This window comes from Anthonomus grandis, chromosome 2, assembly GCF_022605725.1.
Source record: "Anthonomus grandis grandis chromosome 2, icAntGran1.3, whole genome shotgun sequence".
Classification (NCBI taxonomy): Eukaryota; Metazoa; Arthropoda; class Insecta; order Coleoptera; family Curculionidae; genus Anthonomus; species Anthonomus grandis.
In genome coordinates this window covers 14,299,260-14,312,900 of record NC_065547.1, presented here as the reverse complement: position 1 = coordinate 14,312,900, position 13,641 = coordinate 14,299,260, and the positions used below count along the sequence as shown (strand labels likewise).

At 34.6% G+C, this 13,641-nt stretch overlaps 1 protein-coding gene across 2 annotated transcripts in view; it reads left to right on the top strand.

Annotated features, from left to right (window-relative positions):
* LOC126750410 (uncharacterized) overlaps positions 1-8,109 on the top strand; it is a 43,089-nt gene extending 34,980 nt beyond the window's left edge. For both annotated transcript variants that reach the window (XM_050460035.1, XM_050460033.1), the window contains exons 2-5: positions 6,340-6,517; positions 6,569-6,653; positions 6,705-7,719; positions 7,782-8,109. In XM_050460035.1, the coding sequence (XP_050315992.1) occupies positions 6,340-6,517; positions 6,569-6,653; positions 6,705-7,719; positions 7,782-7,814 (1,311 nt within the window). In that variant the 3' untranslated portion in view covers positions 7,815-8,109. The remainder of the gene's footprint in view (positions 1-6,339; positions 6,518-6,568; positions 6,654-6,704; positions 7,720-7,781) is intronic.
* The last annotated feature ends 5,532 nt before the right edge of the window (positions 8,110-13,641 follow it).

The window sequence follows — 13,641 nt, the reverse complement described above, 5'->3', positions numbered from 1 at the left end:
TAGTTTGACCAACTTCGGTTAATGCTTGATGATTCAATCTCACTTTATCTCTTATTTTACTTCCTACTAGAATATCAATGTCATGGTCTGTACTATTGACCATGCTGCTATAGGTGTATTTTTGTTGTGCCAGTTCTAATAACCGTCCTTTCGGTCCTGTTTCTTCTAAATTCTTCAATTAGCGTTTCCCCTTTTTAGATAATAAAAACCCTCTTTTGATGTTATCCTTTTATAATTTTATCCTTTTCATTATTGAGACTCTCAACGATACTCATCACATTCGATATTGATAACAGCTTTAAAATATCCGAGTCTGTAATATTTAGATGTTATGTTAAATATTTGGTTCTTATTATTTATTTCAATAAATATGGGCTTAGTGCCCCCATTAATTAAGTTGTACCTGTAGTAATCATTTGTATTTCTTTGTTGAAAGCACGCTATAAATATATAGTTCAAGTAGAATATTTGATAAACCTTTACTACAAACAGAAAAAACTAGTCTTAGTAAACAGTTCTTTTAACTCCGACACGAACACCAAATTGCTGTCCAATATCAAGAATACTTGAATATCATTTAAAATTAAATTGAATATTTTTTTTCTTTTTATTGCAACTTATGAATAAAACTATTCTCGTCCCTTCAAAAGACCAAAGAAAAAATTAAAGAATTATAATATGCCATTATGTTAATTATTTAAAAAATAGTAAACCTAAATATTTATTTAACGTAAACATTTTACTTTTTGGTGAAATTTATAAATCTTAGTCAAAAACGATATTTAATACAGAAATTAAACAAAATATAGCCTATATTTAAAAGAAATACATATTGGGGGTTTTCAATATTTATTATCAGATCTTTATTTGAATCATTCAAAGTTTAAAAACTCGTGTAGGTATCTGAATTAGAGCTACGGGTTCCAATTTACGTTTCTCCACTTTAACTTTCTCTGTATAGCTCGTAGTAATAATTAATCTTGCTACTTCTAAAAATTCTTCCTTTTTTACGATAAACGATGGCTTAGTAAAAATCGATTACATCGATCATCACTCCTATCGACGACTAATGCAAACAATGCAATGCTAGCCAGAAGACTTGTTTAGGTATTGGTGTGGTATTCTTAATTACAGAAACTCATAATGCAAACAACTGATGTGTTATTGAAATAAAAGGTTGTTATGGGTGTTCCGATAAATCTTTATAATGAGATTCGAACAATGAAATATTTGTTTCAAAAATGCTGTATCGTTCGTAATAATTGCAGTGTAGAGAGGCTTAAATCAAACATCTTTCTTTGTCTAGTATTTCTCCATTTACAAAGAACGGCACCATTGAGAGAATTCCAGGGGAATCAATTTTGTTTGTTAAAATCTTAAAGAGATATAGAAGGCGAATTCTAATGCGACGATTTTCCTGGTTTTAATCCAAACCTCATATTTAGGGAACCAAATTATACTAACATATTTCAATTTTGGTAATACCAGACTGTCAAACGACTTCAGACAACACTATTCTATGATATGACGATTAAGGGTTATAAACATAATGGAACATTTTTTAATATTGAAGAAGAGTGCATTTGTACAAGCCACATATTATCAAAGTGCCTGTGCAGACATGATCAGCCCCCCCATAGACCCAATCTCCATGTATAACTTAAAACCATCATCAAAAAGTAAAGCATCAGATTTATCCCTTGCAGTGCACAGGTTATTAATGACAATCAAAAATAATAAAGGTCCCAAATTGAAGCCCTGGGGGATTCCAGATGTATATACTACTGTAGATATTAGACTTGGCCCCTGCTTTAACAAACTTTTGCCTATTTGCCAAATATGATTGAATTAGTTAATAGTGACATTGTGTTACTGTCGTTTACTTTATGAAATGCCTTTTCCATATCAGTACAGGGCATTGTGAATAAACTGATCCAATATATGTTGGTGCTTAAATATGTTGAACTTCATCCTACAGTCTATTAAAAAACGCCAATTCAAAAACTGTATAGATTGCATTGAGAATCGTAACTGGGTGATAATTTAAGCCAAACTTCTGGATATACCATTGTATTGTAGACTAAGATGAAAAATCTGGCTTTTTACCAATATATCATTGCAGCCCTTGGTAACATAGCCAGGCAGTCAGTCCATCAGGTCCTATATATTTGTTTCTTTAAGTTTTTACTAACATCTGAGATTTTGAATGTATAAATCAGAAACAAACATAGAACTAACATACTTCGTAAACATTTTGGCAATATTTTTAGTACCAGATGCATTATTATAAGAAATTTCAGTAGGGAAATCTAAATTATCCTTCTCGTTATGAACATAGAAATATTTAGGATCTGTACTTGCTATGATCTTTATGTTTATTTAACCAAAAAGTAATGTTTCTTAAGCATGTTACATGTTAAGCATGTAACTTACTTGTGTTGTTATTAGCTCGTTTTTTTCCTTTGAGCAACCTAATAGTTTCACTATTATACCAAACTGAAAATCCCTTCTTGATTTGGGTCGACATAAGGACACACTGTACAAAAATATCGTTATCAATTTCATAAAATTCAATCACAGATCTGACAAGTTGTGTCATTTGCTCACAATCCGCTTTTTTTTTAATTGAATTTAGCATTTTTTACTAGCTTGCACTCTTCCGTTTTGTAATAATTAAGGCTTACATCTATATAATAAACAATAAAAGAGAAATCTAATAAGCAATGACATTTATTGAGGATTTCTTTTAGATGCAATGTGAAAATTAAGACCAATTTGGAATTGATACCAATTTGCAAAATTTATCAAGAGATTTTACTTAATTTTTTGTCTCTTTATTTTACATGTTTACGTATATGTATCTTCTCACTTTATTTTTTAATTAATTAATTTTTCATTTTTAGAACTTATTATTTTGCTTAATTTTAAGCCTTTAGTGCAGTTCTTCAATATCCCTTATAAGTAAAAAATAATTATCAGAGATTATTAGAGAAATATCTTACATTTAGTGGAGTTATTTTTTGAGATATCCCTAAAAAATTTTAAACTTAATAAAGACACTTGATATATCAACATTCTCAAAGATTCAGATAAAACTATCTCTAACTAAGAAAGTTTTTGAGGTACACAAAATCGTCTTATATGAAATTGTTGGGTAAGAAATGCACTTTCTTTGGCTAGAGCTCGTTTAAGAATATTCTTTTTCTTTTGTGGAAAATTCTGAAAAATAATAAAATTTTACAAAAAAATTAGCATAAAAAATTACTTTAGCAAAAACTGCTCTATCTGCCCAAATCTTTAACTGAGAGTCACGTTTTTATCCTCAAATCCATCCTCGTCTGTATTAATGCAAAAAAAAATTGAAAATATTTCAATTGAATCGGTCATTTCAAAAACGACTTAAGTCAGAAAACTAGATTTTACAGGAGAAGCATAAAACTAATACTGCACAGAATAAATTAATTTTTAATGAATACGCATTGGGGAAATACCTAGTATACTAAGCTATTTGAAAAACACTTACCACCCAGAAAAAAATCAACCGTTTTTTTTAAACGATACAAAAAATGCCTTAGGTCATTATTGCAAGGAACAAAAACAAATATTAGAAGAAAAATATATTTTATTGCAAAATTTAAGTAAGAACATAAGAAAAAACATTGTAGTTCCGCATTATAAAAATAAGTATACCAAATTTAAAAAAAAATTAGGGCACATAGTCAAATTCAAGGTCATTTTCAGCCTCTTCTATATTATCTTCATCGGTTGGCCAACGCAAGATGTTTTCGTAGAAGCCCTTATGTTCCTCTAAAATACTGTTCTGCACTTGTCGGAGGTTTTCAATTTTTTTTGGGTTTATTGGCACACAATTTCTTGGGTAGGCTTTTCCGACAGGTGGAAAACTAATAGGTTGAGCTTTATTTCTGAACAAAGGAAAAGAATAAAATTTTAACCCATCAATATAGTTACTAGTTAATATAACTCCCTTTCGGTTCTTCTTGTATTCATAATACATAAACGTGGATGGTGCAAATGCTTGTTTCAGAGCCTTAGGTATTCCTTTTCCAACAGACTCAATAGAAATACATGTCTTCTTATAGTATTCTGGCCACCATTGAACAAAATCATTACTGGCGTTAGCAACTATAATATTCATCCGGAACGTAAATACGATCGTGTTTTTTTTATTTTCCTTGTAATAACTCCAAAAGTTAATAGAAGTAGTAAAATAGAGCAGATCTCATTTGCCCCTTTGTTGGCTATACCTTCATGATACACATAAAATACCGACTTGCCGCTTTTGAGATCTTTTATTCCGAAGCAATGCACCCAACGCTGTCTTAGGTAAAATATTTCTTGAATGGGAATATTCGGGAGGGGCAAGTTTTGCATGAAATCGAATGTGATTGCTGCGACGTCATCCCGGGATTTACAAAGCTCTTGGACCTCAGATATTTTATTATGCAACTTCTTACTTCGTCGTTTGTGGACTGCTAGCTCGGCTTCAGCTGCCCTTTTTGCATGATCTCCCAAGTTGGAACTTTAAATTTTCACCATAAGTTCTTCGCATGTTATACACGTGCCGACCTGACGCCTGCCAAAACGAAGTGAGAAGTTTTCCTTAAAATACTTAATATAAAACTTGTACTTTATACCCAGGTCGGGGTATTTCGATTTAAAAAGTAAATACATAGACTTGACGTCCAACCGTGCGTCTAGATATTCCATATGACGCCCAGAGTAGTGGGTTTGTTTCCTTGGGAAAGACATAATATGATCATGAATTTTTTGTAGGGTATTTGGAGGTATGGTGTTCTTCTTGGGGTGCTTACCACGTCTATCGTGTGGTGTTACTGACTGGGATTTTAGTTTAAGTAGACGCTTTACACGGGCAATCGTAATGCCATAGATTGAACAAAAAGCTTTGTTGCAAACAACTTGTTTTTTCGAGGGCAAGTCAATAAAATATTTAAACGAGTACTCACGGGGAATGCTTAAGTCACCTTTACGAGGTCTGTGTAATTTTACAGATTTTTTTCTATTAACTGTTTCAGGCAAATATCCTGCTCATCCTTTGTATTAAAACCGTTTAGTTTTGTTATGCAGTTACTGAAGTCGGCTTGAAGTAACGTACGAAAACAGTGCATCTTACAGATGAAAATAAAAAAAATATTGTAAAACTTATCCTCAACAAATGTATTAAAAAAATCAACTTACTTGCAATCGGGACCTGTACTACGTACGGAGACAGAACTACCTTTCCAGTTTACGTGTTGGTCCCCTTTGAACTTTGCATGTTTTATAATATTTCTTTTATACAATTCAACATGTGGTTTCCTTTTTTTAAGCGGGTCAGGATTAACACCTTTACTAGAGCCCGACATTTTAACGTTTCTAGTTCAACAGACACTACAATAATCGACTAGCCACGCGTGATTGAGCTTGTTAAATAAACTGTAGCCAATCCCAAATACGACATTCTATGATGAACAAAATGTCTCCCCCCACCAGTTTTTGTTTCATTTCTGTTCGGTGTTAAAACAACCCAAGTCGACGACTTAGGATGTTTTTGCAGCGAACGTAGAAAATCTACTTGTGAATTATATATACGAAAACGTCAGACTTGTGTCGTTTTAACACAGAATATGGTCTATGGTCGCAGAATTATTTATCACAGAATACGTCTATGGTCGATGAAAAGTTTGGTAGTGAAATGTCAAAAAGCAAAATTATTGACTTAAGTCGTTTTTGAAATGAACGATTCAATTGGATCCCAAGTTATGCCTGAAAATAACAGTTAACGAAAAAATCTTCATATTGCAATATGAGTTTCAACCCTGAACCCTGGTGCAAAATTGTCTCTAACTCAGAAACTTCTTATGTCAATGGATAACAACCACTCTTTCCACACATTCTAAAACCATTCTCACAACATTCGAAATATTGATAAACCATCTCATATATCTTACTCATATGGCTGGTACAAGGCATAAAACTCTCCTAATAACTTTAGAGGTCACTATAAACTAAAATGACCCTGCATTAACATACTCTTAGAACATGTCAAAGCGAGTAAAATTTAATTACAATCAAAGCATTCAAGGCCAAAACATCCCATATATGGCTTCAAGAAAGCTTAATAAGGCACATCCTTATTGTCTGTGTAATTAGGAATATGTCATTGTTACTTTATTATTATTTGACAGTGACATTTATCCAGGTAAACTTACAAAAAATTGATATTTGATTATCAATTTTAGTAAATTTTTGAAAACATTTGAAAGCCAACCCCAGTAAGGCTTTCGTCATATCATCCTTAACAAAACGGTTAATTTCCAGGTCAAAATCGTTTTCTTACGCAACTTAGATGTCACATTGGAAATCAAGGAGTTTGCAGACCTCATTTACTCCCTGATAGCTCCGAGCCATGTGGAAAAAATCTACAAGTGCAAAGACTACGCCTACGTCCATTTGACCACCAGAAAGCATACTGAAGAACTCATGGAAATTTTAACTGGTAAGTTATAATTGAATAAAAACCGTATTTTGTAAATAATTTGTTTTCCAGATTATTATAAAGGAACCCTGGTCGAAGTCAGCTACGCTAAACCGGCAAACAAGTTCACTGACCGCGCCTTTAGAGAAAAAGCCCTGTAAGTACACCCATATACAAATTAAGAGTGATTTTACAGTTTTAATTACAGCTTAGGGCGTCAGAACAAAGCCCAAACGTCACCAGAGAACGCCAAAGGGCACCACCAAGAAACACGTCGTGCATCATCGCTTTCCCCCATCGCATCTTCTTCATCAGATAACACCGAAAACAGCCTACAGTCCCTACTGTCCCTCAACACGTTGCAATTCATTTCTACCCAAAACACCTTGAAGCAACTGGAAAAGGAACGAGAACTACTAAAAAAGCAACTGGTTGAAAAAGATTCAAGAGATAGTTTGAATATCTCAATCACAGAACGTTCCTCAGAGATGCTCACTCCGGACGGTTCATCTTCACTTCCAGACTTTAATCAAGAATCGACTTTTAGTCCACCGGAACCTAACCAGGCTGCCGACAGTTCTTTTAATTTCTCTGAGCTTACCCAAAGCTTACCTGCTCTTACTCAGGACACATCTTGGGATGCAAATCACCTTTCTTTGACGTACTCGACTGTTTCTCCCCAATATGGAAATATCTCTGAGCTTACACAAAGCTTACCTGCTCATACCCAAAACACATCTTGGGACGCAAATCACCTTTCTTTGACGTATTCGAGTGGTTCTCCCCAATATGGGAATAACTCTGGGCTTACACAAAGCTTATCTGCGCCTACTCAGGACACATCTTGGGACGCAAATCACCATTCTTCGACGTATTCGAGCGGTTCTCTGCAATATGGTAATATCTCTGGGCTTGCCCAAAGGTTACCCGCTCTTACCCAGAACACATCTTGGGGTGCAAATCACCTTCCATTGACGTACTCGAGTGGTTTTCCACAATATGGAAATATCTCTGAGCTTCCCCAAAGCTCACCTGCTCTTACCCAGGAAACATCTTGGGATGCAAGTCAGCTTCCATTGATGTATTCGAGTGGTTCACTTCAATATCGCAATATCTATTCGGTATTTGGTGTACAGGAGCCGGTATTTCCCAGTCTTAAAGTTCCAGAGGAGCCCGAAGAGCCTATTAATTGGTCAAGCGATCCCCGATGGGCCGAAATGGAGGTAACGTTGTGTATATTTCAAAATGTTGGTTTAATCAATAAATATTCCTTTTTGTCTTGCAGGATATGGTAAACAAACTGCTAGAAGGTGAATGATTGACAATCTGCTGTCTTATGGTTTTTTTTTTGGCATGTTAGATTTAAGGAGTTTTTTTTTTGTTATATTCACATAGTTTATAAATTTTTGGCGTTTTTTTTTGGTGCTTGTTGCATCATTATTATTATTGGGATTTATAAAAACCCATTAAATAGTTATATTCTATATCTTTATATTACTTACTTGTTCCAGTATATTCTATCGTTACGTATGTTTCTAGAAATTTAAACTTATCATGTATTTTTATATATATATTTTATAATTGTGTTTTCTATAAATAAAATGTCAGTTGAATATGCATTTTTTTATTTCAAGGTGTTTCAAAATCACCGTTTTAATTAATTCAAAGTGTTTTTAATTAATTATTTCAGAGCCGTCTTTTTCCCTCTATAAGATGTTATACAAATATAAAGTAAGAAATCAATTTTTTGGTCAGAAATTCTTTTATTAAAAAAATATATAATCTAAGTCCTGTACTTAATTAAAATTACACTTGTAATTGGGTTGATAAAAGTATTATAATTTTATTGAATTTTGTAAAATGTATTGCATTTTATATTTAGTTTTTTTTATGCTAAATAAATATTATTATTAATTAATTAATTAAAGAGCTATTCAATGGCTTTTTAATTAATTTATAATTCGGGGCAGCCTCTTTCAAAAGGGTGATTCCCACAGTCAGGTATCTTTGATTAATGAACCACATTTTTATTGTTTATGAATATAAAAAGTCTGGTTAAATCTTGTTCTTAATTAAATTATACTTGTAAGACCTTCAATGACTGTTTGATTAATTTACAATTCGGGGCAGTCTTTCTTTAAAAAGGGTGATTCCATGCAGTCCCATAGGCTACTTCTGCAGTCTAAGAGTATTACAAAATCAGGACTATTCCAAAAATATGAAACCCCATATTCAAAAATTATTGTTTCTAAGCATAAGCACTTTTAATTAATTAAATAATAGAGACGTTTTTCTTCTTCTTCGGAAACTTTCGGCCAGGGCTCCACTTTTTTATTGTACATATATATACTTAAAGGATATTTATACATATACTTTATTTATGTATATACTTCTTAAAGGATAATTTAGAAACTCTTACAAACATAAAAACTGGTCTTCTATAAAAACATTGTTCGGTAGTCTTTTTTTTTTACACCGGTAATTAATTATTGCCATTCAATGCCTTTTTAATTAATTAACAACTCAAGATAGTCGTTCACTTAAGAGAACAATATAAATTAATTAACTACATAACAATCCAGGGGCGTCTGTCATCCTAAAGAGTTTTCAGCTACAAATTCTGAAAATATCTTTTATTCCACATTTTTATGATTCTTTTTATATAAAAACTCTTTCTGTTAAAGTCTTGTAGTTAATTTAAGATTTATTTGTAATTATTCAAAGACACTCGATGGCTTTTTAGTTAATTAATTAACAATGCATTGATTGGCGTCTCTCTTTCTAAAGACTTAATCAACATCAGAAATTTCGAAACTTTTGGTAAACGTTCCACATTTTTTTTTCATATAAAAATAAAACTTTTTCTGTTAAAGTATTGTAGTTAATTAAATTTGTTTTTAAAATGAAATAAAAAAATATTAAATGCTCTTTTACTTAACTAAATAATAATTCAGGACTATCTTTCCTTAGCATATAGCCTAATAGTAACTTTTTTTTTTATGGTAAACACAAGCACAAGAGGAAAGTCCTATGTCACTCTTGGAGTGGTGCTTGCGCGAAGATATTTGTGGGCATTTATCTTGAATCGCTGTAGGTTGTATGCGTTGGGAAATATGTGAGGTGGAAGCCCGTTCCACAAAGAAGATGTTCTCCAGATGAATGAGTCCCGATACAGCGACGTCCTTGGGGTAGGCAGGTGGACTCAATGTTGATGAGCCGCAACTGCTAGACGCGTCCTTCTTGCCGGAACAGCCCTGGGTGGAATCAGGCCTGCCAGCTCAGAGGAGCACTTACCGTGATAATAACGGTAGAATAAACAGAGATCAGCCACCTTTCTCCTGTGCTTTAGACTATCCAGACCCTTTGTCAGTTCTGGTTTGTCGATAAGACGAATAGCTCTCTTCTGTATAGAATCCAGCAGGTTTCAACTATGCTTGGGTGCAGAGCTCCAGACATGCGAGCAATATTCGAGGGAAGGGCGTATTTGAGCCTTATCCACCGGGCCACCAAGGTTAGTCTTCATCGTAAATACTGCAGCCTGCGTTTTTTTAGCGTTAAAATTGACCAAATTGTTACCGCCCCACTCCAAGATTGCTCTAATATCGTTGTTGGTTGAAGCTACTTGTTGCTGCCTAAGATTCTGAGAACTTGCGACTGTCGTTGGTTTGGAGGACTTAAATGTGGAAATAAGTGTGCTATCGTCCGCAAAGCTGTAGATTGGATTGACAGTGGTTCCTAGCAAATCGTTGATATATATCAAGAAAAGGGTGGGGGATAGAATGCACCCTTGAGGGACTCCAGCGTTAATGTTGAATTTGTCGGAGAGGTATCCATCGACGGCTACTTGGATTGTTCGTTGTTCAAGAAAACTTTTGATCCAATTCAATAATGAGTTTTGTATGTCGATTGAGGAGAGCTTGGTTAGTAGTACCTCATGCCACACTCTGTCAAATGCCTTGGAAATGTCAAGGGCGACTGAGCGGGACTCGCCGTGCTTCTCCATGGCCTCCGTCCACAAGTGTGTGACGTAGGCCAGAAGATCGCCGGTGGATCTAAGCTTTCGGAAGCCGTATTGATGATCGCTGATTAGTCCAGATGATTCCAGATATCTTAACAGTTGTTGGTTGACTGCTTTCTCCATAATCTTCGATATTACTGGAACTGGTGCAATCGGGCGGTAACTGGAGGGCATCGTCTGCTTCCCCTTTTTGGGTACCGCTTGCACTCGAGCAGTTTTCCAGCTTGTTGAAAATTGGCCCTGCTTATACGATGCCGTGAACAGTCTACATAAGGGAGGAGTCAATTCGTCTGCACAACGTTTTAGTATTAGGGCTGGAATTCCATCGGGTCCAGAAGCTTTGTTGGTGTCTACGCTTTTAAGAATTTTATTTATAATTCGTTGGGGAAACGAAATTCCTCCCATCGATGAATTCACCCTTGGCAAATATGGCGGTGTTTTGCCTTGCGAGTGCAGAGTAGAATTGGACGCGAAGAGTTTACCCAGTAAGTGGGCTTTTTCCCTTGCTGTTACCGCGAGAGAACCATCATCTGCTGTTAGGGGTGGCAAGGCCGACTTAGCAAATCCTTGACTAACGGCTTTCGATACCGACCAGAAAGATCTTGTTCCATTTGGGCAGTTTAGCAGTTTGTTTTTGATCCTGTTGTTGTGACTCTCTTTGCATTCATCAATAGTTCGCTTGCAGCTATTTCTGGAGGCTAAAAAGTTCCTCCGATTTTCGATAGAAGGATGTTGACGCCATTTGCGATATGCTGCGTTTTTAGTGTTTACTGCCTTTTTGCAATTCAGGTTGAACCATTGCTTGTTGTTTGATCCGCATTTAGTAGAAAAAGGGATATAAGCTTCCATTCCTGCCAAGATCGTCTCTGTAATTTGGTTTGCACATTCTGAGATGTTATTGGTTCTAAAGCAGACTTCTTTCCAAGGGAATGAGCGATAAAATTCCCGAAGATGGTTCTACTCTGCTGATTTATAGTGCCATACCTTCCGCGGCATCGGAGGATCCTGCGTTTTAACCTCCAACTGGCAAGAGACTGTTATCAATTTGTGGTCCGATGTTCCTAGGGGGGGCATGTACTGATACAGTGTACGAGTCAGGGTCTAAAGCCAAGACCAGATCTAGGAGACTCGCGAACTCGCCGTCTCGATCGGGGATTCTGGTAGGTTCCTCCACAAGCTGCGTAAGCCCGCATATGGTGGCAAATAGCTCAGCTTCTCGTCCTTCATTGTCGTTCTTGTTGCAGAAGCGCAGCCAGTTGATATTGTGAACGTTAAAATCACCCATGACGATGATTTCTGCGCTTGGGTAGTCAATTTGCAGATGGTTAATGCAATCAACCAGGTTCAAAAAGAGCCGTCTATATTGGGTGTCGCTTGGTGGTCTGTAGATACAGCAGATAAATTTCGTGGCACCACTGGCTATTATTTTGAACCACAAGACGTCGAAGTCCGCAGGTTCAAGCGTTTCCTCCCGCTGGCAACTCAAATTGTTCTTGACAAATACTGCCAATCCAAAGTTTAGTTGAAAATGCCAGAATGTGAGGCTTATTTGATTGCAGGTGTTGTTGTACTGCATTAATATTGGTGTTTAGGCCTCTGATGTTGCAGAAATTGATTTTTAGGCTTTTAGATCCGCCTGATCGACCCCCCCGACCAGCCTCCGCCCGGAGATCCGAATGGGAGGCGAGTTTCCCTTCGGAAAGGTCCTGAGGGCGCCATCATGCATTTATTTTTCTTCTCCATTTCCGCTTTGAAAACCGGACACATCGACATGGCGGCGAAACGTGAGTTTCATGGAACCACTTCACGCCGCCTAAGTCCTATGTGGTGGTATTGAACCGGGCGATGCAAGTGGACAACATCTACCACCAAAATTGTTTGGTCAGTATGCAAAAACAATTTTCTGGTAAAATTTTGTACTTTGTAAAGTTGTAATTAATTTAAAAAAAAATCATTTTTTTTAATTAATTAAATACCAATCTGAAGGCTTCTTTTTTCCTAAAGAGTTATTCAGCTTTAAAGCCAAAAAACTCTAGCAATTTTCGGTCAGGGTCATATGTGACATATTACACATTTTTTTACTTAACAATTCTTTCTGTTAATAGTCTTGTACTTAATTAAACTTTATATTTGTAATGAATTAAAAATATTATATACGTTCTTTTTTTTTTTGTTTTCGTTATTAATTCAGTAACAATTCAGGATTATTTTCCCTAAGCATGCTATAGGTTTAATAAGCTGTTAGAAATTTTTGGTCAGTGGGTCACATTTTCGAATATAAGGATTCTTTCTAGTAAAGTCTACATTTAATAAATCTATCTTTAATGAATTTAATAATCATAATCTTAATTATTACTACACTTCTGCTTAATTAAAAAGTAATTTAATGCCTTTTTAATTAAATAAATACAATTCCAGTGGCGTGTTTCTTCTTAAGGAGTTATTCATCCCCAAAGCCAAAACTTTCGGTGAGGATGTTGTAAATTTAATATAAAAACTCTTTCTGTTATAGTCTTTTAGTTAATCAAATTAATTAATTGTTTTAAATTTAAAAAATATTTAATGTTTTTTTATTTAATTAAATAACAATTTAGGACTGTCTTTCCGAAGTATGTAACCTCACAGTCAGAAATGTTTCATCAGTGGGTTTCTTTTTTATTGTGTTAACTTTATGGCAAAATAAGTCTTGCATGTAATTACAATTACACTTGTAATTAAATAAAAAGATATTCAATGCCTTTTTAATTAATCAAATAACAATCCAGGGACCCATGACTTCCTAAAGAATTATTTAGTTCTAGAGTTAGAAATTAGAACATCTTCGGCATAGGTTCCACTTTTTAAATATAAGAACTTTTAAATATTTTAAATTTAAGAACTCTTTCTATTAATTAAAATTATACTTGTAATTAATTAAAACGACGTTCAATGCGTTCTTATTTAACTAAGTAACCATTCAGGAGCGTCTTTCTTCCTAAATACTTTTTCACCCTCAAAGTAAGAAATTCCGAAACTTTCGGACAGGTCTCCACATTTTTATTATTATTACTTTTTAAATATAAAAACACTTTTAAAAGTCTTGTAGTTAATTAAACCCATTCTTGTTATGAATTAAAAATATAATAAA